This window comes from Capra hircus (genome assembly GCF_001704415.2).
Source record: "Capra hircus breed San Clemente chromosome X unlocalized genomic scaffold, ASM170441v1, whole genome shotgun sequence".
Classification (NCBI taxonomy): Eukaryota; Metazoa; Chordata; class Mammalia; order Artiodactyla; family Bovidae; genus Capra; species Capra hircus.
In genome coordinates, this window is record NW_017189516.1 from 17105599 (window position 1) to 17132377 (window position 26779).

The following is a 26779-nucleotide window of genomic DNA, read 5'->3' on the forward strand; positions in this document are numbered from 1 at the left end:
TAAAAGAAAAGCCTCAAAGCCATTTGAAATGCTACTATGAAACAGCATAATTCTGATGGCTAGCCTCAGTTATCATAATTAAATTGATTTGCAGTTTTCCTTGAATAATAAGTGAATAAGCACTTTAACTTAAATGTCAGCAGATATTCAATTTATATCTTTATTAAAGTCATTTTGAGGAAACTTTTTCAGCAATTTATGCATACTTGTTTGGTTGTGTATAGAGTGAACACGGGTATGGATTATAAAAATTTTAGTACTCACAAACAGAACTGTCCTTTTAAATATTTTTAGTCCAATATTGAGAAAAACTGACCTAGAAGTAGAAAGTCCCTGAACGTCTGAATTTGCTACACTTAAAGTTCATATTTCTTCTTTTCAGTGAGTCTCCCTCTCTATCTCAACCTCAATTAGTCTTTCAGACCATCTTTGTAATGCATGTATTGATATTTTAGCTTTGATGAATGCATTTATGAAAATATATTTATATGTTGAATGCCTATAATGAATCCAAGTATTTTTTTCAGCCGCTGTCATGGAACAACCAAGTCAGTCCCATCTGCTACACCTCAGGATCAAGACATTATGGATAATATTCAAGACCTACTGGCTACAAACCTTTATAGGATCAGGAGAGTGGTAAGATTGTTATTCTGTACATACTACTTTATTCATCACACAAATGGAATAAATCTATATACACTTCTTTTTATAATTTCAAATTAACATTCCCCCTATATATGTCACAGAAATGTTAGCAAGGTAAATGAAATGACAAATCAGTGTTTAAGTTACTCAAACTTTTGTTACTCATAGGAAAGTCCTATAACATTTTCTATTTAATTGCCAGTTTTTTAAGGAAACTCCATACTTCTTCTATAGTGGGTGTATCAACTTACAGTCCCATCAGCAGTGCAAGAGGTTTCCCTTTTCTCCACACCGACTCGAGCACTTGCTGTTTGTGGATTGTTTTGAGGATGGCCATTCAGACCAGTGTGAAGTGATACCTCATTATAATTTTGATTTGCATTTCTCTAATAGTGAGTGATATTGAGCATCTCTTCATGTGTTTGTTAGCCATCTGTATGTCTTTTATGGAGAAATCTGTTTAGTTTTTTTGCCCACTTCTTGATTGAGTTGTTTGTTTTTCTGGTATTCAGTTGTATGAGCTGCTTGTATATTTTGTAAATTAATCTTTCATCAGTTGTTTCATTTGCTATTTTTTTCTCCCATTCCGAGGGTTGTCATTTCACCTTGTATATAGTTTCCTTAGCTGTGCAAAAGTTTTAAAATTTAATTAGGTCCCATTTGTTTATTTTTGTTTCTATTTCCATTTCTCTAGGAGGTGAGTCACAAAAGATCTTGCTATGCTTTATGTCATACATTGTTCTGCCTATATTTTCTTCTAAGAGTTTTATAGTTTCTGGTCTTACATTTAGGTATTTAATCCATTTCAAGTTTATCCTTGTTTATGGTTAAGAAAGTGTTCTAATTTCATTCTTTTACACATAGTTATCCAGTTCTCCCAGCACCACTTATTGAAAGTAAAGAAGTGTTATTTGCTCATTTGTGTCTGACTCTTTGTGATCACACAAACTGTAGTCCACCAGGCTCCTCTATCCATGGAATTATCCAGGCGAGAATACTGGAATGGTTTGCCGTAACTTACCTGATTTCAGACAACACTACAGTGCTACAGTCATCAAGACACTAGCACAAAAACAGAATTATAGACCAATGGAACAAGATGGAAAACCCAGAGACAAACCCACACACCTATGGGCACATTATCTTTGTATGTTCTTGCCTCCTTTGTCAAAGATAAAGTTCCTATAGGTGTGTGGGTTTATCTCTGGGTTTTCTATCCTGTTCCATCAGTCTATCTTTATGTTTTTGTGCCAGTACCATACTGTCTTGATGACTGTTTCTTTGTATTATAGTCTGAAATCAACTAAGTTGATTCCTCCAGCTCCATTCTTCTTTCTCAAGATATTAGGGGTCTTTTGTGTTTCCATTCAAATTGTGAATTTTTTTGTTCTGGTTCTGTGAAAAATGCCATTGGTAATTTGATAGGGATTGCATTGAATCTGTAGATTTTATTTGGTAGTATAATCATTTTCATAGTATGGATCCTTTCAACCCAGGACATGGAATATCCCTCCATCTGTTTATGTTGTCTTTGATTTCTTCAATTAGTATCTTATAGTTTTCTGTATGCAACTCCTTTGTCTCCTTAGGTAGGTTAATTCCTAGGTATTTTATTATTTTTGTTGCAATGGTATATTTATACCTTTATATTCTTTCATTATGCTGAAATATGAAAATTTCTTCCAGTGCCCACATCTGATCAGGCAACTCATCCAGCTAACTCACTCAATGCTGAAGTCCTGACTTCACTCCCTGACTGACAGGAGAATCCTGTCCTCAACTCTGACATACCATGGACCACTACTAGGAACCAATATTTGACCACAGATGTTCATTTCATTTTGAAGTACTCATTTCAATTTGAAGAACCATACATTTCCATTTGAAGAACTCCTGTTAGCAGTTCTTGTAGAGCAGGTCTGATGGTGACAAACTCCAATTTTTGTTTATTTTAGAAAGATATTTATCTCTCCTCTTTTTGAAGAAGAGTTTTGTCATTTACAGTATACTTATTTTGTGGTTATTTTCCTTTCAGTACTTTGATTGATTATTCCACTTTCTCCTGGCCTGCAAGATTTTTGCAGAGAAAAATGTATATATTCTATTAATGGCTTTCCTAAATTTGTGATGAGTAATTTTTCTCCTGTAATTTTAAAAATTCTCTCTTTATCTTTGACTTTTGACAATTTAATAATAATGTTTCTTATATAGACCTCTTCAGGTTTAACATATTTGTGGGTTCATGTGAATATGAATGTCCATTTATCTCTCAATATTTATATATTTCAGCCATTATTTTATCTTGCAGTAACTTATTTTAATAAACTTTTATCCTTTTTCTTATTTACTTCTGGTACTCTTATTGTGCATATATTGATTTACTTGATGGTTTCTGAAAATCTCATAGGCTTTCTTCATCCTTTTTCCTCTTGTTCCTCTGATTATGTAATCTGAAATGAATTGGCTTCAAGTTCACAAATATATTTTTTTGCTTGAATGAAATTGATATATGAAGCTTGATGTTTAAATTTTCTCTTCAGTAACTATACAACTCTTGGATTTCTGTACCCACCTTCCCCCTTGCAAGGTTGTTATTGAACAATGCAAAGACGCTGGGATTATTGGTCTCCAGAGGAGAGGAATTCAATCCGGGGCCAGAGACAAGGCTTGATCATTGAGAGATTTTGTGGAATAAAGTGTTATTAAAGTATAAAGGAGATAGAGAAAGCTTCTGACATATGAATCAGAATGGGGCAGAGAGAGTACCCCTCTCTTTAATTAGCTATTACAGTGAATCAAAAGAATGTCTGGAGGTTGTAAAGACCTCACTAGACCTACTTCCATAAATTACATTTCAAGATAACAGGATTCAGTTCAGTTCAGTTCAGTCACTCAGTCGTGTCCAACTCATTGCGACCCCATGAATCGCAGCGCACCAGGCCTCCCTGTCCATCACCAACTCCTGGAGTTCACTCAGACTCACGGCCATCAAGTCAGTGATGCCATTCAGCCATTTCATCCTAGGTCGTCCCCTTCTCCTCCTGCCCCCAATCCCTCCCAGCATCAGAGTCTTTTCCAATCAGTCAACTCTTTGCATGAGTTGGCCAAATTACTGGAGTTTCAGCTTTAGCATCATTCCTTCCAAAGAAATCCCAGGGCTGATCTCCTTCAGAATGGACTGGTTGGATCTCCTTGCAGTCCAAGGGATTCTCAAGAGTCTTCTCCAACACCACAGTTCAAATGCATCAATTCTTCAGCGCTCAGCCTTCTTCACAGTCCAACTCTCACATCCATACATGACCACAGGAAAAACCAGAGCCTTGACTAGACGGACCTTAGTCAGCAAAGTAATGTCTCTGCTTTTGAATATACTGTCTAGGTTGGTCATAACTTTTCTTCCAAGGAGTAAGAGTCTTTTAATTTCATGGCTGCAGTCACCATCTGCAGTGATTTTGGAGCCCAAAAAATATAAAGTCTGACACTGTTTCCACTGTTTCTCCATCTATTTCCCATGAAGTCATGGGACCGGATGCCATGATCTTTGTTTTCTGAATGTTGAGCTTTAAGCCAATTTTTGCGCTTTCTTCTTTCACTTTCATCAAGAGCTTTTTAGTTCTTCTTCACTTTCTGCCATGAGGGTGGTGTCATCTGCATATGTGAGGTTATTGATATTTCTCCCGGCAATATTGATTCCAGCTTGTGTTTCTTCCAGTCCAGCATTTCTCATGATGTGCTCTGCATATAAGTTAAATAAGCAGGGTGACTATACAGCCTTGACGTACTCCTTTTCCTATTTGGAACCAGTCTGTTATTCCATGTCGAATTGTAACTGTTGCTTCCTGACCTGCATATAGATTTCTCAAGAGGCAGGTCAGGTGGTCTGGCATTCACATCTCTTTCAGAATGTTCCACAGTTTATTGTGATCCTCACAGTCGAAGGCTTTGGCATAGTCAATAAAGCAGAAAAAGATGTTTTTCTGGAACTCTCTTGCTTTTTCCATGATCCAGTGGATGTTGGCAATTTGATCTCTGGTTCCTCTGCCTTTTCTAAAACCAGCTTGAATATCAGGGAGATCATGGTTCACATATTGCTGAAGCCTGGCTTGGAGAATTTTGAGCATTACTTTACTAGTAGGTGAGATGAGTGCAATTGTGCAGTAGTTTGAGGATTCTTTGGCATTGCCTTCCTTTGGGATTGGAATGAAAACTGACCTTTTCCAGTCCTGTGGCCACTGCTGAGTTTTCCAAATTTGCTGGCATATTGAGTGCAGCACTTTCACAGCATCATCTTTCAGGATTTGAAACAGCTCAACTGGAATTCCATCACCTCCACTAGCTTTGTTCGTAGTGATGCTTTCTAAGGCCCACTTGACTTCACATTCCAGGATGTCTGGCTCTAGATTAGTGATCACATCATCATGGTTATCTGGGTCGTGAAGATCTCTTTTGTGCAGTTCTTCTGTGCTTTCTTGCCACTTCTTCTTAATATCTTCTACTTCTGTTAGGTCCAGACCATTTCTGTCCTTTATCGAGCCCACCTTTGCATGAAATATTCCCTTGGTATCTCTAATTTTCTTAAAGAGATCTCTAGTCTTTCCCATTTTGTTCTTTTCCTCTATTTCTTTGCATTAATCACTGAAGAAGGCTTTCTTATCTCTTCTTGCTATTCTTTGGAACTCTGCATTCAGATGCTTATACCTTTCCTTTTCTCCTTTGCTTTTCACCTCTCTTCTTTTCACAGCTATTTCTAAGGCCTTCCTGGAAAACCATTTTGCTTTTTGGCATTTCTTTTCCATGGGGATGGTCTTGATCCTTGTCTCCTGTACAATGTCATGAACCTCATTCCATAGTTCATCAGACACTTTATCTATCAGATCTAAGCCCTTAAATCTATTTCTCACTTCCACTGTATAATCATAAGGGATTTGATTTAGGTCATACCTGAATGGTCTAGCGGTTTTCCCTACTTTCTTTAATTTGAGTCTGAATTTGATAATAAGGAGTTCATGATCTGAGCCACAGTCAGCTCCTGGTCTTGTTTTTGTTGACTGTATAAAGCTTCTCCATCTTTGGCTGCAAAGAATATACTCAATCTGATTTCGGTGTTGACCATCTGGTGATGTCCATGTGTAGAGTCTTCTCTTGTGTTGTTTTAAAAGGGTGTTTGCTATGACCAGTGCATTTTCTTGGCAAAACTCTATTAGTCTTTGCCCTGCTTCATTCCGCATTCCAAGGTCAAATTTGCCTGTTACTCCAGGTGTTTCTTGACTTCCGACTTTTGCGTTCCAGTCCCCTATAATGATAGGGACATCTTTTCTGGGTGTTACTTCTAAAAGGTCTTGTAGGTCTTCATAAAACCGTTCAAACTCAGTTTCTTCAGCGTTACTGGTTGGGGCATAGACTTGGATAACTGTGATATTGAGTGTTTTACCTTGGAGACGAACAGAGATCATCCTGTCATTTTTGAGATTGCATCCAAGTACTGCATTTTGGACTCTTTTGTTCACCATGATGGCTACTCCATTTCTTCTAAGGAATTCCTGCGCACAGTAGTAGACATAATGGTCATCTGAGTTAAATTCACCCTTTCCAGTCCATTTTAGTTCGCTGATTCCTAGAATGTTGATGTTCAACCTTTCCATCTCTTGTTTAACCACTTCCAATTTGCCTTGATTCATGGACCTTACATTCCAGGTTCCTATGCAATACTGCTTTTTATAGCATCGAATCTTCTTCACCAATCACCTCCACGACTGGGTATTGTTTTTGCTTTGGCTCCATCCCCTCATTCTTTCTGGAGTTATTTCTCCACTGATCTCCAGTAGCATATTGGACATCTACGGTATCCTATCATTTTGCCTTTTCATACTGTTCGTGGGGTTCTCAAGGCAAGAACACTGAAGTGGCTTGCCGTTCCCTTCTCCAGTGAACCACATTCTTTCAGACCTCTCCACCATGACCCGCCTGTCTTGGGTTGCCCCACAGGCATGGCTTGGTTTCACTGAGTTAGACAAGGCTGTGGTCCTAGTGTGATTAGGTTGACTAGTTTTCTGTGAGTATAGTTTCAGTGTGTCTGCCCTCTGATGCCCTCTTGCAACGCCTACCATCTTACTTGGGTTTCTCTTACCTTGGGCATAGGGTATCTCTTCACTGCTACTCCAGCAAAGCACAGCCGCTGCTGCTTACCTTGGACGAGGGGTATCTCCTTACTGCTACTGTTCCTGACCTTCAACAGGATTAGCCAGAAGGTTTTTTCCAGAGACTGTCCTCAAGAAGGATACATTATTGTTATATAGTCCTAAGGAATGTAGAGGGAAAAAAAGAAAGTTTGTCTTTTCTTCCTCCTTGAGAATTCCAGACCCCTCTCTCCTTGGGGACCCTTAAACTTCTTATCAACCTGCCTAGGAAATCACTTTCTCTTACTCCCTTTTCTTTTAGAAGAATTAGGTTGCAAAGGGAAAGGGGGGTCGTGTTCATTCCATAACTGCTTCCGAGCTGATAAGGGGCACTGTCCCTAAATTGGTGACGCAAAATATTCTCCTAACCCTCGTATTGAGGGTCTCTGATCCAGGGGCTCCAAGTAATAGTTGGAGGAGGCTGTGGCACTCGTAGGAGCTTGGACAACCATTTGTAACTTGAAAGTTGTTAGACGGTTAGAAAACTCCATTATACAGTTACAGACATAAAACAAAATAGTCATTAAACGAAGTTAAAATCCAAATGAAAAGTCATATTATGTCCATAGTTACATCAGTCCATCTTAAGGTTGTTAGATGTCATCAGTTTAAGAAGAGGCATCACATGCGATTGTTGTCGAAGATATTTCCAGACTGGGAGAAAGTCTTTTCCTTGAAGTGGAGATGTCCACCATGGGAAGCCTTCCACTAATGAAGAGGGGAGTGCTCTGCAGACCCAGTAGTTAGACTGATTGTGGAATGCAGTGTAGGAGTGAGCCCAGGACAGGAAGGCATTGTCTTGAGGATCAAATCACAGACTCAAGATTTTTGGAGTCAGCAGAAATAGGCTCACATAGATTATCAGGCCCATCTGAAAAGTATAAAGTCAGAGCATAGAAAGTAAAGACATAAAATGAAGTTACTTAGTTCTGGTCAGAGTGCCACCTCTTAACTCAAGTATGATGTACCCACGAATCAATTCCTGGCATTTTGACAGCTGTGAGAGAAGAAAGAATAACCTGGTAAGGGCCTTCCCAGAGGCACTCAGGGGATAGGCCCCCAGACCACAGTGTTTTTATGAGGAACTCGGTTCCTTGCTCAAATAGAGGCTTGCTTGACTCAGAGGCTGGGTCAGGAGTTGTCTCCCGGAGTTCTGTTAATGCCTGTTGTAAAGCTGAGAGCTGAGTTACATAACTAGTTAATTCCAAGGCTTCAGGGTCTATAACTATGTCTGTGTATAAGAATGGCCTTCCATAAATACATTCAAAGGGGGACAGTTCGAGCCCTCATTAAAGCTATGGGTAGGATTTTAATCCAAATGTCTTGCGTCTTTTGAATTAATTTGTGCAGATGTCTTTTGATAATGTCATTAGCTATTTCAATCTTTTTTGAGGATTGGGGTCTCCAGGAACAGTGTAAGTGATATTATATTCCTAGAGCTTTAGACACCCCCTGAGTTACAGCAGTTTAAAGGCGGAGCCATTGTCATTCTGAAGGCTCCATGGCAGCTCAAACCTGGTGATAATTTCATGGATTAAAATCCTTATAACCTCCTTAACCTGTTCACTACGACAGGGAAAAAGCCTCAATCCATCCAGTAAAAGTATCCACCCAAATTTGTAAGCAAGAATATCCATTAGCTTTTGGCATATGAGTAAAATCAATTTCCCAGTCCTATCTAGGATACTTTCCACTTCGTTGTTATCCAGATTTTGCTAGCTTTTCTTTGGGTTATTTTTCTGACAAACACACACCTTTTGATAAAGTTATTTAAAGTATTTATTACATTTTTACCTTCGAACAAATGAGAAGCCATCTGGTAAGTACTCACTGCACCCAAATGAAAACTCTGGTGTAAACCCTTAAGAATTTTCCATTGAGCATTTTCAGGAATTATTAATCGTCCATCCTCAGACTGTAACCATCCTTTATCAGTAATCTTTGTTCCACTTTTCTCATATCTTTCTAGTTCTCCCTCAGTATATTATGGTTTTTCATGTTCCACAGGACCTGTCCAGATCAAAGGCGTCTGCAGTGAACGGGTTTTGAAAAGTGCTGCTTTTCTGCCTTGACAGTCAACCAGCTGATTACCTTTGGCTACTTTACTCCCATCCCTGTTGTGTCCTTTGCAATGCATAACAGCTATTTCTTTAGGGCAGTATATAGTAGTTAAAAGTCTCTCGATCTCTCTGAAATGCTTAATAGGTTCTCCTGTTGCAGTTTTAAACTGTCTTTCTTTTCATATTGCAGCAAGAACATGTAAAGTCAAATAAGCATACTTAGAATTAGTGTAGATATTTACCTGCTGCCCTTTGCTTAACTTTAGAGCTTGGGTCAGAGCCATGAGCTCCACTAACTGAGCACTGATTCCCTGGGGGAGAGATTTTGTTTCTAAAACCTGTTCAGCAGTCACCACGGCATAACCTGCTTTACGCTTTCCATCCTGACAAAATAACTGCCATCTGTAAATATTTCCATGTCAGGATTGTCTAATGAGGTATCCATTAGATCTTCCAGAGCTGCATAGTTTAAAGTTAGGAATTGGGAACAATCGTGATCAGGTGTTTCATTTTCCTTCTCAGGAAGGAAAATGGTAGGATTTAAATTTCCACAAAGTTTAAGCTTAGTTACTCGTTCTTCTAACAACAATGATTGATATTTAAGAAGCCAAATATTCTGTCATCCAAATATTAACCTTAGAAATTAAGATTCCACTCACATCATGAAAAGTCAGTATAGTAAGGTGTCATCCCTTAATTATTTTTAAAACTTCAAGTGCTAATAAAGCTGCTGCCCCAATTACACTTAAATAGTGTGGCCACCCACGTGAAATTGCACCCATTTCTTTGCTTAGATAAGCAATAGGTTACTGGTGACCTGTCCTTTAAGAAATCTGTATGCAGGTCAGGAAGCAAAAGTTACAACTGGGCATGGAACAACACACTGGTTCCAAATAGGAAAAGGAGCACATCAAGGCTGTATATTGTCACCCTGCTTATTCAACTTATATGTAGAGTACATCATGAGAAATACTGGGCTGGAAGAAACACAAGCTGGAATCAAGATTGCCAGGAGAAATATCAATCACCTCAGATATGCAGAATACACCACCCTTATGGCAGAAAGTGAAGAGAAACTAAAAAGTCTCCTGATGAAAGTGAAAGAGGAGAGCGAAAGAGTTGGCTTAAAGCTCAACATTCAGAAAATGAAGATTATGGCATCTGGTCCCATCACTTCATGGGAAATAGATGGGGAAACAGTGGAAACAGTGTCAGACTTAATTTTTTTGGGCTTCAAAATCACTGCAGATGGTGATTGCAGCCATGAAATTAAAAGACGCTTACTCCTTGGAAGAAAAGTTATGACCAACCTAGGTGGTATATTCAAAAGCAGAGACATTACTTTGCCAACTATGGTCCTTCTAGTCAAGGTTATGATTTTTCCTGTGGTCATGTATGGATGTGAGAGTTGGACTGCGAACAAGGCTGAGCACCAAAGAATTGATGCTTTTGAACTGTGGTGTTGGAGAAGACTCTTGAGAATCCCTTGGACTGCAAGGAGATCCAACCAGTCCATTCTGAAGGAGATCAGCCCTGGGCTTTCTTTGGAAGGAATGACGCTAAAGCTGAAACTCCAGTCCTTTGGCCCCCTGATGCGAAGAGTTGACTCATTGGAAAAGACTCTGATGCTGGGAGGGATTGGGAGCAGGAGGAGAAGGGGATGACAGAGAATGAGATGGCTGAATGGCATCACTGACTCAATGGACATGAGTCTGAGTGAACTCTGGGCATTGGTGATGGACAGGGAGGCCTGGTATGTTGTGATTCATGGGGTCACAAAGAGTCAGACACGACTGAGTGACTGAACCGAACAGAGGCCCTCGGGGCTGTGTCAAAACTCCCAAGGCCACACCTTTTCTTTCAGTGACAAACAAATTAAATTCTGACCCTGTGGGCAAGCTCAGAGTGGGAGCTTGTAGGAGAGCAGTCTGAAGAACCTTAAAAGCCTTTTGAATATCTGGAGACCAAACCAGTTTTTTGGTTTGGGCCTGCTGAGTTTCAACTATGTTTATATAAAGGCCGGGCAAGTTCCCCATAACCCGGAATCCAAATTCAACAGTAACCTATGATTCCCAAAAATCCTCTCAATTGTTTTAAAGTCATAGGTAGGGGTTGATTTAGTTTAGGTTCAATTCTCTGGGGGCCTGTGGCCCTACTCCCTTCTGATATGATTAGGCCCAGATATCTAACAGATTGTTGACAAGCTGAGGCTTTTCTCTTGATGCCTTGTAACTGCAGCCTGCCAGAAAGTTTAAGAAGTCTTCTGAGGCTCATGAACAAGCTTCCTCTGTCTCAGCACAGAACAAAATATCATCTACATATTGTAACACCACTGCTTTGTAGCTATAAATGTTTTGTAGATTCCGTGACAAACTTTATCCAAATAAGTAAGGACAGTCATGAAATCCCTGCAGCAAAACTGTCCAGGTTTACTGAGAAGCTGGCTGTGTAGGGTCCTCAAAGGCAAATAGAAATTGACTTTCATCCACCAAAGGCACTGAATAGAAGACATCTTTTAAATCAATTACTGAAAAATATTTGGCTCATTCAGGAATTTCAGACAATAGAGTGTAAGGATTAGGCACCAGGAGGTGTAAAGGAATTACAGCCTCACTTATTATTTGTAAATCTTGGACCAGTCTCCATTTATCATTTGATTTTTTTATATCAAAATAGGAGTGTTGTATGGACTGTTATAAGAAATTAATAGTACCTGCTCCTTTAAATTTTTGATGATGTGTTTAAACCCTTCCTTAACCTCAGGATTCAGTGGATACTGCTTCTTATGTGGAAATAAGTGTCAGTCTTTGAATGTGACAACTACAGGAATAGAATTTTGTGTTCGACCCACAGTTTTTCCATCAGCCCACACTCTAAGATTTACATTTTGTTCAATTAGAGAGAAAGGGAAGTCTCCATATTCATGAAAACAGAGGCATGGACTTTGCTCAGTATATCTCTCCCTAAAAGGGGTGGCAAGACTCTGGCACGATCAAAAGCTCATGTGAAAATAGCACAGAGTAAGTCACAATTTATAGAAGAACTAAAATATAACTCTTGGCTCATCCAAACAGTCCCATTACAGAAGCAGATCCAGAAGAAAGTGGGCCAGGGGCTTCAGTAAGGACGCAGTAAGTTGCCCCAGTGTCTAAAAGAAAATCGACAGATTGACCCTCTACAGTTATTAATATGCTGGGTTTCTCAGGTGTAATTGGGATGGGAGCTTGTGTGGGGACACCCGGGCACCTTCATTCCTGATTGTCTTGAGAGTGTGACCCCTGAAACCTACACCTCTGGGGGCAGTCTCTTCCAGTGTGGTCCCTTGCAGACCGGACATGGAGCTGGGGTAGTTTTGATGCCTGAGGGCAATCTTGCTTGAGGTGCCCCTCCTTTCCACAGTAATAGCATGCCTATACCTTTTCACCTGGGTCCCTCTGGGCATTTTTCTCAGGCTGTTTAAGAACAGTTTTCATAGCCATTGCGAGGGCTTCTGCCTGCTCCTTTGTCTTTTTCTGCCTTTCTTTCTTTTCCTCATATTCCCTACCATAATAGACTGTCTGAGCCAGTTGTAACAGATTATCTAAAGACTGATTTGGTCCATATGCCCATTTTAATAGCTTACAGTGGATATCTGGAGCTGACTGAGTGAGAAATCTAACCTTTAAGATCACTTTTCCCTCTTCACTTTCAGGATCAATCTCAGTGAATCTGCAAAGGGCTTCTCTCAATCTAGGAATTTACCAGGAGCTTCCTTCTCCTCTTGTTCTATGTCTGCCAATTTACCATAGTTTAAAGGCTTAGCACACACCTGCCTGAGTCCTTTAAGAATACATCTGACAAAATGACTCTGATCTCATCTTCTTTCAGCTGTGTTGTAGTCCCAGTCTGGTTCTGTAGTTGGGCCCGCCTGGTCCTCAGTGGGGAGGGCAGCTATCTCATCCTCCCTCTTCCCTACTGATTCATTACCAAGCCATTTATCTCCATAAGCAACCACTTTTCCCAAAACTCGAGTCTTTGAGTCGGGAATCAGTGTTTGTCCCAAGATATATGTCACATCTTTCCAAGTAAGGTCATAAAGAAAAGTAACACCTTTAGAGGTGAGGACCCAGCTCTAATATTTAGAGCTCTAAATATAAGCTCTAAGATATTTTTCTGGATCCTCTAAATAGTCTCTCAGATCCTCCTTGATTCTTTGTATTTCTTGATAAGAAAAAGGCTTATTAACTCTCATAGACTGATTTTTTTCTCCTGGTGGGTGCTTCATGAAGAGGCAACAGATTGTGTGGCTGTTCCTCAGTCTCTCTGGCTGCTCTGTGCATATGATCCCAGGGATAGATTGGAGAAATCTGCTTTTCTTTATCTGTCTCCTGTCCCCCATCTCATCTAGTAAAGTAGGAGGACAGGAGGGAGCTGAAGGTGTCACACCCAAATCAATATCCTTAGGACATAAGTCTGGGATATTTCACAGAGAGAAAAGGGGCAACACATATGCTACTTCCACCCATTTCCCTTGTTTTCTACAGAACCGGTCTAATTGTAAAACAGTGTTATACTTAAGAGACCCTCCAACCGTCCACCCACGGCCATGTAATATCACATAGGAAGACCAGGCATGTCTTCTTTAAGCCCTGGGGATCAAATCTATCCCAGTTTTTCAGGATACAGTTCAAAGGAGTGAGGCTGGAATTGTTAGCTCCCATCAGTAAGAGAGAAAAAAAGTGACCAGCGCCCTCTTTCTACTGGAGGTGTCCCTCCCTGAGCTCGATGGGGGTGTAGACAGACCTTACACCAAAGCTTTACTTTCTTGGTCGGACTTAGTCTGTCCCTTACTGACACAGGCGACATCCTCGTCCCTCCCGGTACTACAACTGAGACAGGGTGGGGATGCACCCAGGGGTAGATCTGATGGCATCCCTGACTGATGTCCAGCTCCTTACCATTAAAACCTTGCTTGTCTCTGATGCTATCTGGGGTGCGATCAGAGTAACCTTCCAGAATGCCTCCCAAGCCAAGACTGCTGAGGGAAACATTTTCATGAACTGAGTGCACAACCCTGAGTATATTCCTGACCACAATAAGACTGATATGAACATAAAACTGAGATGTTCCTTCCAAGCGTCACCACACCATTATAAGAGTCTCCTCTGGTCCACTAAGAGCCAGCATTACAAAAGGGAAAAAAAAAAATCCATTGAAGTTCCAGTCTGAATAACCTTTAACCTCAGAGATGCTCTTGGAGCTACAGCTCCATCTGTCTTCCAAACATTCTATGCCTAGCAAAGCTAGGCGCTTCCTGATTACCAATCCAAATTTGGGACCTAAGTCATAGTACACAGTAACAGCATAAATCACAAGTCCCTTGAAAGTCTGCTAATCTGAAATATCAGGTTAGCACTTCTAATTCCCAAGGAGTTATGAAATGGTCAAAGAGACTGAAAAGTTTGACTAAGAAAGGAGAGTTCGGTCCACACACTTTGCCCATTTCTGGTCAGTTCCCAAAGGAGACATGTGGTGTCTCTCGACATTGACAGGTCAGTATAAACTCCCGACAGGTTTCTGCCATAAGCTGTATGAGGTCACTGTGGAACCACAGAGCAGGGTTCCTCACTTGCTTTGCACAAGACGTTTCATTCATTCACCCAAGCACACCATCAGTTCAGTTCAGTTCAGTTCAGTTCAGTTCACTTCAGTCACTCAGTCATGTCCGACTCTTTGTGACCCCATGCATCACAGCACGCCACGCCTCCCTGTCCATCACCATCTCCTGGAGTTCACTCAGACTCACGTCCATTGAGTCTGTGATGTCATCCAGCCATCTCATTCTGGGTCGTCCCCTTCTCCTCCTGCCCCCAATCTCTCCCAACATCAGAGTCTTTTCCAATGAGTCAACTCTTCGCATGAGGTGGCCAAAGTACTGGAGCTTTAGCTTTAGCATCATTTCTTCCAAGGAAAGCCCAGGGTTGATCTCCTTCAGAATGGACTGGTTGGATCTCCTTGCAGTCCAAGGGAATCTCAAGTCTTCTCCAACACCTCAGTTCAAACACATCAATTCTTCAGTGCTCAGCCTTCTTCACAGTCCAACTCTCACATCCATACATGACCACAGGAAAAACCATAGCCTTGACTAGATGGACCTTAGTCGGAAAAGCAGTGTCTCTGCTTTTGAATATACTATCTAGGTTGGTCACAACTTTTCTTCCAAGGAGTAAGCGTCTTTTAATTTCATGGCTGCAATCACCATCTGCAGTGATTTTGGAGCCCCCCCAAAAAAGTCTGACACTGTCTCTACTCTTTCCCCAACTATTTCCTATGAAATGATGGGACCAGATGCCATGATCTTTGTTTTCTGAATGTTGAGCTTTAAGCCAACTTTTTCACTCTCCTCTTTCACTTTCATCAAGAGTCTTTTTAGCTCCTCTTCATTTTCTGCCAAAAGGGTGGTGTCATCTGCATATCTGAGGTTATTGATATTTCTCCCTGGCAATCTTGATTCCAGCTTGTGTTTCTTCCAGTCCAGCATTTCTCATGATCGCTGACATCTTTCTAGAAAGTACGCAGAAAACGTGTTTGGAAACAAGAACTAAGTTCAAGATCTACCTTGTCCTGAAGAATCCCGGATGAACCACATGATGCATATAGTTAATGAGCAGGGGACAATATAATATCTATAAGTAAAGAAAACTTGTAGAAAAAGAACTAAAGTTCCAAGCATTATTGTCTGAAAAGGATGAAAGGTGAGCTTTTTTTTTTTTTTTAATTTTATTTTTTTTAATTTTAAAATCTTTAATTCTTAATGTGTTCCCAAACATGAACCCCCTCCCACCTCCCTCCCATAACATCTTGAACCACACAAAGACGCTGGGATTCTTGCTCCAGAGGAGAGGAATTTAATCCAGGGCCAGAGACGAGGCTTGATTGCTCAGAGCTTTTGTAGAGTAAAGTTTTGTTAAAATATAAAGGAGATAGAGAAAGCTTCTAACATAGGCATCAGAAGGGGGCAGAAAGAGTACCCCCTTGCTAGTGTTAGCAATGGAATTATATACTCTCTAATTAGTTATTATAGAGAATCAAAAAAAATGTCTGGAGGTTGTAAAGACCTCAGTAGACCTACTCCCATAATTTACATTTCAAGATAACAGGATTAGCCAGAAGGTTTCTTCCAGAGACTGTCCTCAAGCAGGATACATTATTGTTATATAATCCTAAGGAATGTAGAGGGAAAAAAAAAAAAAATGTTTGTCCTTTCTTCCTCCTTGAGAAGTCCAGACCCCTCTCTCCTTGTGGACTCCTAGACTTCTTATTAACCTGCCTAGGAAATGACTCTCTCACACTGCCATGGTTTCGTTTCTTTACAGAAATTTTCATTTTGAACTGTTGTGTGTTGTTTTTCCTGTGTTCTTTTAGTTCACTGAACTTTTTAAAGATTACTATTTTGAATTATTTGTCAGGTAGTTCCTTGACCTCCATTTCTGTAGGGTTATTTATTGGAGCTTTATTAGTTTCCTTTGGTAATATCATGTTTCCCTGATTCTTTGTGATCCTTGAGTTGCCTTTTGTGAATTTGAAGATATGATCGCCTCATCTAGTTTACAGGCTGACTTCAAGAGAACAAGACAGTTATTAATCAGTACAGACTTGAATTCTGGGAATGTCAACTGACTATGTCCATAAACAGGCAATGTCTTCTTCCGGGGTCTGCTAGTAGCTGAGAATTGCTGTCAGTTTCTGTGGATCTGATGGGCCTGTTGCTAGAATCTATGCTCAGATGTTAACTCCTAACAGTGCTTCATGGTATGTCAGAGTTGTTGACAGGATTCTACCATCAGTGAGGGGCTGAAGGTAGGACTTCAAGGTTAGGTGAGTAGCTAGATGAGTTGCCTGATTAGGTGTGGCCACTGGCAGAGCTCCATGAATGGGATTGGCAGAGTCTACTGGCTGGGCTTTGTGCCCAAGAGGGGCTAGTTGGGCTCTATAGTTCCATTGGGCCAACTGGTAGGCTTTGCTGATGCCACACTTAGTGCTCCATGGTGAGGCAGGGGCCATTGGCTTAGTTCCAAATTTATGTGTAGCAGACTGAATTGACTGCAGTTTAATGGGTCAGCCTATAGGGACCTCTGTTGTATAAGGCTGCAGGTGGTACTCCAGTGTTGGGCTAAGCTACTGGAAACCTCCTCTTTGGGCAGATTTGGGTGGCACTATTCTGTGGTTAGATGAGGTTGCTGTTAGGGGCTGTCATCTTGCCATATAGCTGTCAGAGACTGCAGAATGACTCTCCAGATCAGTGCATTTTTCCTGCTGAGATTCCCTTGCCCCTTTTACTTTTTTTCTAGGTGTCTCCAAGTAGTCTACCTGTACTAATTCCTCCAGTGTTATGCATGAACAGAAATGGGCCTCTGAGGCATTTCCCTCAAAGTTACCAAAGTACAAAGTCCACTTCAGTTTCTCTTTCCCTCACTGGAAAATTTACAAACATTATATATCCTTAGAAATGTGCTGTGCTGATTTTGGGGAAGAGCAATGTGAAAAAAAAAGTAAAACTTTTTTCCTTACCCTCTTTGGATGCATTTTTTTTTCCTCATTTTTTTTTGTGTTCTACTAGAGTGTTATAACCTCTCCCCTGGAATTTGGAATTCTCACAAAGACATTCTTCTCTGTGGATATCTAAAAATTAGTGTTTCTATACTAGGGATGTCCTTTTCTGCCATCTTTGCTGGCATCACTTCAGGATGGAATGCTTTATCATTGTGAAACGACCTATCTTATTGCAGTCTTCCTCTCCTTGCATCAGGGCACGGGGGCTCTCTCAAGGCAATTAGCTGAGGAAATTTCAAGCCTTATCTCCTTAGTTGCCCATTTTTCTGGCTTCACTCTCTTCCATTGCTTGATTTAGTATTTTACTCATCTTTTTTTCCCCAATTTGTTGTTTTTCATTCTCTAAGTCATGTCCAACTCTTTGGAAACCCCTGACCTGCAGTACACCAGGCTTCTCAGTCCTTCACTATCTTTAAGAATTTGCTCAAACTCATGTCCATTGGGTCAAAGGTGCTATCGAACCATCTCATCCTCTGCCACCCCCTTCTCTTTTTACCTTCAGTGTTTCTCATCATCAGGGTCTTTTCCATTGAGTCAGCTCTTCCAGTCAGGTAGTCAAAGTTTTGGAGCATAAACTTCAGCATCAGTCCTTCTAATGAATATTCAGGGTTGATTTCCTTTAGGATTGACTGGTTTGATTTTGCAGTTCAAGGGACTCACAAGAGTTTTCTCCACCAATGTAATTAAAAATAATCTATTCTTCAGCAGTCAACCTTCATTATTATTTAGTCACTCTAAATCTCACATCTGTACATAACAGCTGGAAAAACCTTAGCTTAAAATATGAAACCTTTTTCAGGAAAGTGATATCTCTGCTTTTTAATATGCTTTCTAGGTTTGTCATAGTTTTTCTTCTTTTAATTTCATGGCTGCAGTCACCATTTGCAGTGATTTTGGAGCCCGAGAAAATAAAATCTGTCACTGCTTCCACTTTTTCCCCTTCTATTTTTCATGAAGTAATGGGACCAGATGGCATGATCTTAGGTTTTTGGAATGTTGAGTTTTAAGCCAGGTTTTTCACACTCCTCTTTTACCCTTATCAAGAGACTTTTCAGTTCCTGTTCATTTTCTGCCATAAGGGTAGTGTCATCTGTGTATCTAAGGTTATTGATATTTCTCCCTGCAATCTTGATTCCAACCTGTGATTCATTCAGCCTAGCATTTCACATGATGCAATCTGCATGAAAGTGAAAGTGTTAGTCCCTCAGTAGTGTCTTACTCTTTGTGACCCCATGGACTACAGCATGCTAGGGTACTCTGTCCATGAGATTCTCCAGGCAAGAGTACTGGAGTGGGTTGCCATTTTCTTCTTGAGGGGATCTTCCTGACCTAGGGATCAAACCAGAGTGTCCTGCATCTCAGGTGAATTCATTACCCACTGAACCACCATGGAAACCCTGTCCAGTAGGTAGTAGTACTCTGAACAGAAGTTAAAATAAGCAGGGTGACAATATACAGCATTGTCATACTCCATTGGAACCAGTATGTTTTTCCATGTCTGGTTTTCTTTGTTGCTTCTTGAGCTTCATACAGGTTTCTCAGGAAATAGGTAAGGTGGTCTGGTATTCCCATCTCTTTAAAATTTTTCCACTTTTTTTTTTGTGTGTGTGATTCACACAGTCAAAGTCTTTAGCACATTCCATGAAACAGAAGTAGATATTCTTCTGGAATTCCCTTGCTTTCTCTACGATCAAATGGATGTTGGCAATTTGATCTCTGGTTCCTCTGCCTTTTCTAAAGCCAACTTGTACATCTTGGTTCTTGATTCACATACTTCTGAAGCCTAGTTTGAAGGATTTCACCATGTGAAACAAGTGCAGTTGTATGGTCGCCTAAACATTCTTTGACCTTACCCTTCTTTGGGATTGGAAGGAAAACTGACCTTTTCTGTTCCTGTGGCCACTGCTGAGTTTTCTAAATTTTCTGGCATATTGAGTGCACTTTCACAACATCTTTTAGGATTTGAAGTAGTTTAGCTGGAATCCCATCACCTCCACTAGCTTTGTTTATAATAATGCTTCCTCAGGCTCACTTAACTTCACACTCCAGGATGTCTGTTGCTAGGTGAATGACCACACCATAGTGGTTATCTGGGTGCCCTTGTTTGTATAGTTTTGTGTATTCATGCCATCTGTTAATCTCTTCTGCTTCTGTTTCTGCTATAGTTTTTTCTATTGGTTTGCTTCAGGAGACAGGATAAATATGATCTCTGTTACTAACTCTTGACTGGAACTCAGTTTTGTTTTCAAGTTTTCTCCTTTTTGTCTTTTTAAAAATTACATAAAATATTTTTAGTTCAACTATTCAATGTATAGTGCAAGAAACATTCAGATAAGTCTAGCTTTCATCGCTATTTCCTCCTACACTGTTTTTTTTTATTTTTTTTTCCATCTAAAGGTAATGGATTTTTAATTAGAGGTAGTTTGTATTCATTTTTTCCTTTGTGAAAAAGTAAAAAAGAATTATTTTCTAATGGTGATCTAATTCAGTCACCAAAATTGGGACATATACTCAGTTTCAAAAGTATCATCAAAATCTCTAAAATTAAATTGATTATAAAATAAACATTGTTTGTTGTTGCTGTTGTTCAGTTACTCAGTTGTGTCCAACTCTGTGATGCCATGGACTGCAGCACACCAGGCTTCCCTGTCCTCTATTTTCCAGAGTTGGCTCAAAGTCATGTCCACTGAGTCAGTGATTCCATCCAACCATCTCATCCTCTATCAACCCTTTCTCCTACTGACCTCAGTCTTGCCCAGAATCAGGGTCTTTTCCAGTGAATTGGCTCTTCACATCAAGTGGCCAAAGTATCGGAGTTCCAGCTTCAGCATCAGTCTTTCCAACGAATATTCAGGACTGATTTCCTTTAGGATTGACTATTTTGATCTTCTTGCCTGTCCAAGGGACACTCAAGTGTGTTCTCCAGCACCACAGCTTGAAATTATCAATTCATCAGTCCTCATGCATCTTTATGATCCAACTTTCACATCCATACCTGACTACTGGAAAAACCATAGCTTTGACTATATAAACTACAGTCCATGGGGTCACAAAGAGTCGGGCACGACTGAGCGATGTCACTTCACTTCACTTTGACTATATGAAACTTTGTTGGCATTGTGAGGTCTATGCTTTCTAATATACTGTCTAAGTTTGGCACAGCTTTTCTTCCAAGGAGCAAGTGTCTTTTATTTATTTAGTTAGTTTTTTGAAATTTTATTTTCAATTTTGTATTTAGTGGACAATATTGATGTGCTTCTTTTATTTATTTATTTTTTTAAAAAATATAAATTTATTTATTTTAATTGGAGGTTAATCACTTTACAATATTGTATTGGTTTTGCCATACATCAACATGAATCCAATACAGGTATACACGTGTTCCCCATCTTGAACCCCCCTCCCTCCTCCATCCCCGTACCATCCCTCTGGGTCGTCTCAGTTCATCAGCCCCAAGCATCCAGTATCATGCATCAAACCTGGACTGGCTATTCATTTCATATATGATATTATACATGTTTCAATGCCATTCTCCCAAATCAACCCCCCCCCCCGCCCTCTCCCACAGTGATGAAAAGTCTGTTCTATACATCTGTGTCTCTTTTGCTGTCTCACATACAGGGTTATTGTTACCATCTTTCTAAATCCCATATATATGCATTAGTATACTGTATTGGTGTTTTTCTTTTGGGATTGCTTCACTCTGTATAATAGGCTCCAGTTTCATCCATCTCATTAGAACTGATTCAAATGTATTCTTTTTAAAGGCTGAGTAATACTCCATTGCGTATATGTACCACAGTTTTCTTATCTATTTATCTTCTGATGGACATCTATGTTGCTTCCATGTCCTGGCTATTATAAACGGTGCTGTGATGAACATTGGGGTACATGTGTCTCTTTCAGTTCTGGTTTCCTCAGTCAGTATTCCGAGCAGTGGGATTGCTGGGTCATAAGGCAGTTCTATTTCCAGTTTTTTAAATAATCTCTACACTGTTCTCCATAGTGGCTGTACTAGTTTGCATTCTCACCAACAGTGTAAGAAGGTTCCCTTTTCTCCACACCCTCTCCAGCATTTGTTGCCTGTAGACTTTTGGATCACAGCCATTCTGACTGGCATGAAATGGTACCTCATTGTGGTTTCGATTTGCATTTCTCTGATAATAAGTGATGCTGAGCATCTTTTCATGTGTTTGTTAGCCATCTGTATGTCTTCTTTGCAGAAATGTCTGTTTTGTTCCTTGGCCCATTTTTTTGATTGGGTCGTTTATTTTTCTGGAATTGAGCTGCAGGAGTTGCTTGTATATTTTTGAGATTATTTGTTTGTCACTTGCTTCATTTGCTCTTATTTTCTCCCATTCAGAAGGCTGTCTTCTCACCTTACTTATAGTTTCCTTTGTTGTGTAGAAGCTCTTACATTTAATTAGGTCTGATTTGTTTATTTTCGCTTTTATTTCCAATATTCTGGGAGGTGGGTCATAGAGGATCCTGCTGTGATGTATGTCGGAGAGTGTTTTGCCTATCTTCTCTTCTACGAGATTTACTGTTTCTGGACTTACGTTTAGATTTTAATTTATTTTGAAATTATTTTTGTGTGTGGTGTTAGAAAGTGTTCTAGTTTCATTCTTTTACACGTGGTTGACCAGTTTCCCCAGCACCACTTGTTAAAGAGGTTATCTTTTCTCCATTGTATATTCTTGCCTCCTTTGTCAAAGATCAGGTGTCCATAGGTGCGTGTCTTTATCTCTGGACTTTCTATTTTGTTCTATTGATCTATATTTCTGTCTTTGTGTCAGTACCATATTGTCTTGATGATTGTGGCTTTGTAGTAGAGCCTGAAGTCAGGCAGGTTGATTCCTCCAGCTCCATTCTTCTTTCTCAAGATTGCTTTGTCTATTCGAGGTTTTCTGTATTTCCATACAAATTGTGAAATTATTTGTTCTAGCTCTGTGAAAAATACCATTGGTAGCTTGATACGGATTGCATTGAATCTATAAATTGCTTTGGATAGTATACTCATTTTCACTATATTGATTCTTATGATCCATGGACATGGTATATTTCCCCATCTAATAGTATCCTTTTTGATTTCTTTCACCAGCGTTTTATAGTTTTCTATATATAAGTCTTCAATTTCTTTAGGTAGATATAATCCTAAGTATTTTATTCTTTTGGTTGCAATGGTGAATGGAATTGTTTCCTTAATTTCTCTTTCTATTTTCTCATTATTAGTGTATAGGAATGAAAGGGATTTCTGTGTGTTGATTTTGTATCCTGCAACTTTACTATATTCATTGATTAGTAATTTTCTGGTGGAGTCTTTAGGGTTTTCTATGTAGAGAATCATGTCTTCTCCAAACACTGAGAGTTTTACTTCTTCTTTTCTAATTTGGATTCTTTTTATTTCTTTTTCTGCTCTGAATCCTATGGCCAAAACTTCCAAAACTATGTTGAATAGTAATGGTGAAATTGGGCACCCTTGTTTTTCACCATTGAGGATAGTGTTTTCTGTGCGTTTGTCATATATAGCTTCTATTATTTTGAGCTGTGTTCCTTCTAGTCCTGCTTTCTGGAGAATTTTTATCATAAATGGATGTTGAATTTTTTCAAAGGCTTTCTCTGCATCTATTGAGATAATCATATGGTTTTTATTTTTCAATTTGTTAATGTGGTGTATTACATTGATTGATTTGTGGACATTGAAGAATCCTTGCATCCCTGGGAAAAGGCCCATTTGGTCATGGTGTATGATCTTTTTAATGTGTTGTTGGATTCTGATTGCTAGAATTTTGTTGAGGATTTTTGCATCTATGTTCATCAGTGATATTGGCCTGTAGTTTTCTTTTTTGTGGCATCTTTGTCAGGTTTTGGTATTAAGGTGATTGTGGCCTCATAAAATGAGTTTGGAAGTTTACATTCCTCTGCAATTTTCTGGAAGACTTTGAGTAGGATAGGTGTTAGCTCTTCTCTATATTTTTGGTACAATTCAGATGTGAGGCCATCTGGACCTGTGCTTTTGTTTGCTGGAAGATTTCTGGGTACAATTTCAGTTTCCGTGCTTGTGATGGGTCTGTTAAGATTTTCTATTTCTTCCTGGTTTAGTTTTGGAAAGTTGTACTTTTCTAAGAATTTGTCCATTTCTTCCACATTGTCCATTTTATTGACATATAATTGCTGATTGTAGTCTCTTATGATCCTTTGTATTTCTGTGTTGTCTGTTTTGACCTCTCCATTTTCGTTTCTAATTTTATTGATTTGATTTTTCTCCCCTTGTTTCTTGATGAGTCTGGCTAATGGTTTGTCAAATTTAGTTATCCTTTCAAAGAACCAGCTTTTGGCTTGGTTGATTTTTGCTATGGTCTCTTTTGTTCCTTTTGGATTTATTTCTGCCCTAATTTTTAAGATTTCTTTCCTTCTCTAACCCAGGGGTTCTTCATTTCTTCCTTCTCCAGTTGCTTTAGGTGTAGAGTTGGGTTATTTATTTGACTTTTTTCTTGTTTCTTGAGGTATGCCTGTATTGCTATAAACTTTCCCCTTAGCACTTCTTTTACAGTGTCACAGAGGATTTGGGTTGTTGTGTTTTCATTTTCATTCGTTTCTGTGCATATTTTGATTTCTTTTCTGATTTCTTCTGTGATTTGTTATTCAGGAGCAAGTTGTTCAGCCTACATATGTTGGAATTTTGAATAGTTTTTCTCCTGTAATTGAGGTCTAATCTTACTACATTGTGGTCAGAAAAGATGCTTGGAATGATTTCAATTTTTTTGAATTTACCAAAGCTAGATTTATGGACCCAGGATGTAATCTATCCTGGAGAATGTTCCATGTACGCTTGTGAGAAAGGTGAAATTCATTGTTTTGGGGTGAAATATCCTATAGATATCAAGTAGGTCTAACTGGTCTTTTGTATCATTTAATGTTTGTGTTTCTTTGTTAATTTTCTGTTTAGATGATCAATCCATAGGTGTGAGTGGGGTATTAAAGTCTCCCACTATTATTGTGTTATTGTTAATTTCCCCTTTCATACTTGTTAGCATTTGTCTTACATATTGCAATGCTCCTGTTAGGTGCATATATATTTATACTTGTTATATCTTCTTCTTGGATTGATCCTTTGATCACTATGTAGTGTCTATCTTTGTCTCTTTTCACAACCTTTGTTTTAAAGTTTATTTTATCTGATATGAGTATTGCTACTCCTGCTTTCTTTTGGTCTCTATTTGCGTGGAAAATCTTTTTCCAGTACTTCACTTTCAGTCTGTATGTGTCCCTTGTTTTGAGGCGGGTCTCTTGTAGACAGCATATATAAGGGTATTGTTTTTGTGTCCATTAAGCCAGTATTTTTCTTTTGGTTGGGGCATTCAATCCATTTACGTTTAAAGTAATTATTGATAAGTATGATGCCGTTGCCATTTAGTTTATTGTATTGGGTTCGAGTTTATACACCCTTTTTGTATTTCCTGTCTAGAGAATATCCTTTTGCATTTGTTGGAGAGCTGGTTTGGTGGTGCTGAATTCTCTCTGCTTTTGCTTGTCTGTAAAGCTTTTGATTTCTCCTTCATATTTGAAAGAGATCCTTGCCGGGAATAGTAATCTGGGCTGTAGGTTACTTTCTTTCATCACTTTAAATATGTCTTGCCATTCCCTCCTGGCCTGAAGAGTTTCTATTGAAAGATCAGCTGTTATCCTTATTGGAATGCCTTTGTGTGTTATTTGTTGTTTTTCCCTTGCTGCTTTTAATATTTTTTATTTGTGTTTGATCTTTGTTAATGTGATTAATATGTGTCTTGAGGTGTTTCACCTTGGGTTTATCCTGTTTGGAACTCTCTGGGTTTCTTGGATTTGGGTGATTATGCCTTTCCTCATTTTATTGTGGTTTTCAACTATTATCTCCTCAAGTATTTTCTCATGGTCTTTCTTTTTGTCTTCTTCTTCTGGGACTCCTATGATTCAAATGTTGGGCATTTAACACTGTCCTGGAGGTCTCTAAGATTGTCTTCATTTCTTTTACTTTGTTTTTATTTTTTTTCTCTCTGATTCATTTATTTCTACCATTCTATCTTCTAATTCACTAATCCTATCTTTTGCCTCTGTTATTCTACAATTTGTTGCCTCCAGAGTGTTTTTGATCTCATTTATTGTATTATTCATTATATATTTCTTCTAAGTCCTTGTTAAACCTTTCTTGCATCTTCTCAATCCTTGTTTCCAGGCTATTTATCCGTGATTCTATTTTGATTTCAAGATTTTGGATCACCTTCACTATCACTATTTGGAATTCTTTATCAGGTAGATTCCCTATCTCTTCCTCTTTTGTTTGATTTGTTAGGCATTTATCCTGTTCCTTTACCTGCTGCGTATTCCTCTGTCTCTTCATCTTGTTTGTATTGCTGAATTTAGGGTGTTCTTTCTGTATTCTGGCAGTTTGTGGAGTTCTCTTCTTTGTGGAGTTTCCTCAATGTGGGTGGGGTTGTAAAGGTAGCTTGTCAATGTTTTTTGGTTAGGGAAGCTTGTATTGGTGTTCTGGTGGGTGGAGCTGATTTCTTCTCTCTGGAGTACAATGAAGTGTCCAATAATGAGTTATGTCAATGCTTTTGGAGTAACTTTCGGTAGCCTGTATATTTGAGCTCAGGGCTGTGTTCCTATTTTGCTGGAGAATTTGCATGATATGTCTTGCTCTGGAACTTGTTGGCCCTTGGGTGGTGCTTGGTTTCAGTGTAGGTATGGAGGCGTGTGATGATCTACTGTCAATTAATGTTCCCTGGAGTCAGGAGCTCTCTGGTGTTTCAAGGTTTGGACTTAAGCATCCTGCTGCTGGTTTTCAGTCTTACTTTTTCAGTATTCTCAAGACTTCTTCTTCTATACATAACTGTTGATAAAATATCTAGGTTAAAGATGAAAAGTTTCTCCACAGTGAGGGACACCCAGAGAGGTTCACAGAGTTACATGGAGAAGAGAAGAGGGAAGAGGGAATTAGAGGTGACCCGAATAAGATGAGATGGAATCAATAGAGGAGAGAGCAAGCTAGCCAGTAATCACTTCCTTAGGTGCATTCCACAACTGGACAGATCAGATATATTTATGGAGTTACACAGAGAAGAAAAGAGGGAGGAAGGAGACAGAGGTGGCCAGGAGGATAAAAGGGGGAAATGAATAGGAGAGAGAGAAATCCAGCCAATAATCAGTTCCGTAAGTTCCTCCACCGTCTGGAGCATACAGAAATTCACAGAGTTGGGTAGAGAAGAGAGGGGGCAGGGAGGAGACACAGACAACCTGATGGAGAAAAAGGAGAGTCCAAAGGGG

The 26779-nt window shown here is 39.4% G+C and overlaps 1 protein-coding gene and 1 pseudogene across 1 annotated transcript in view; one reads left to right on the forward strand and one right to left on the reverse strand.

Moving 5' to 3' along the window:
• The window catches only part of LOC102173723 (sodium/hydrogen exchanger 2-like), a 90534-nt gene extending 81638 nt beyond the window's left edge, over positions 1 to 8896 (forward strand). The window contains exon 9 of the mRNA XM_005700627.1: positions 8794 to 8896. Within this exon, the coding sequence (XP_005700684.1) occupies positions 8794 to 8896 (103 nt within the window). The remainder of the gene's footprint in view (positions 1 to 8793) is intronic.
• Positions 8897 to 12737: 3841 nt separating this feature from the next.
• The window catches only part of LOC102173452, a 90698-nt pseudogene continuing 76656 nt past the window's right edge, over positions 12738 to 26779 (reverse strand).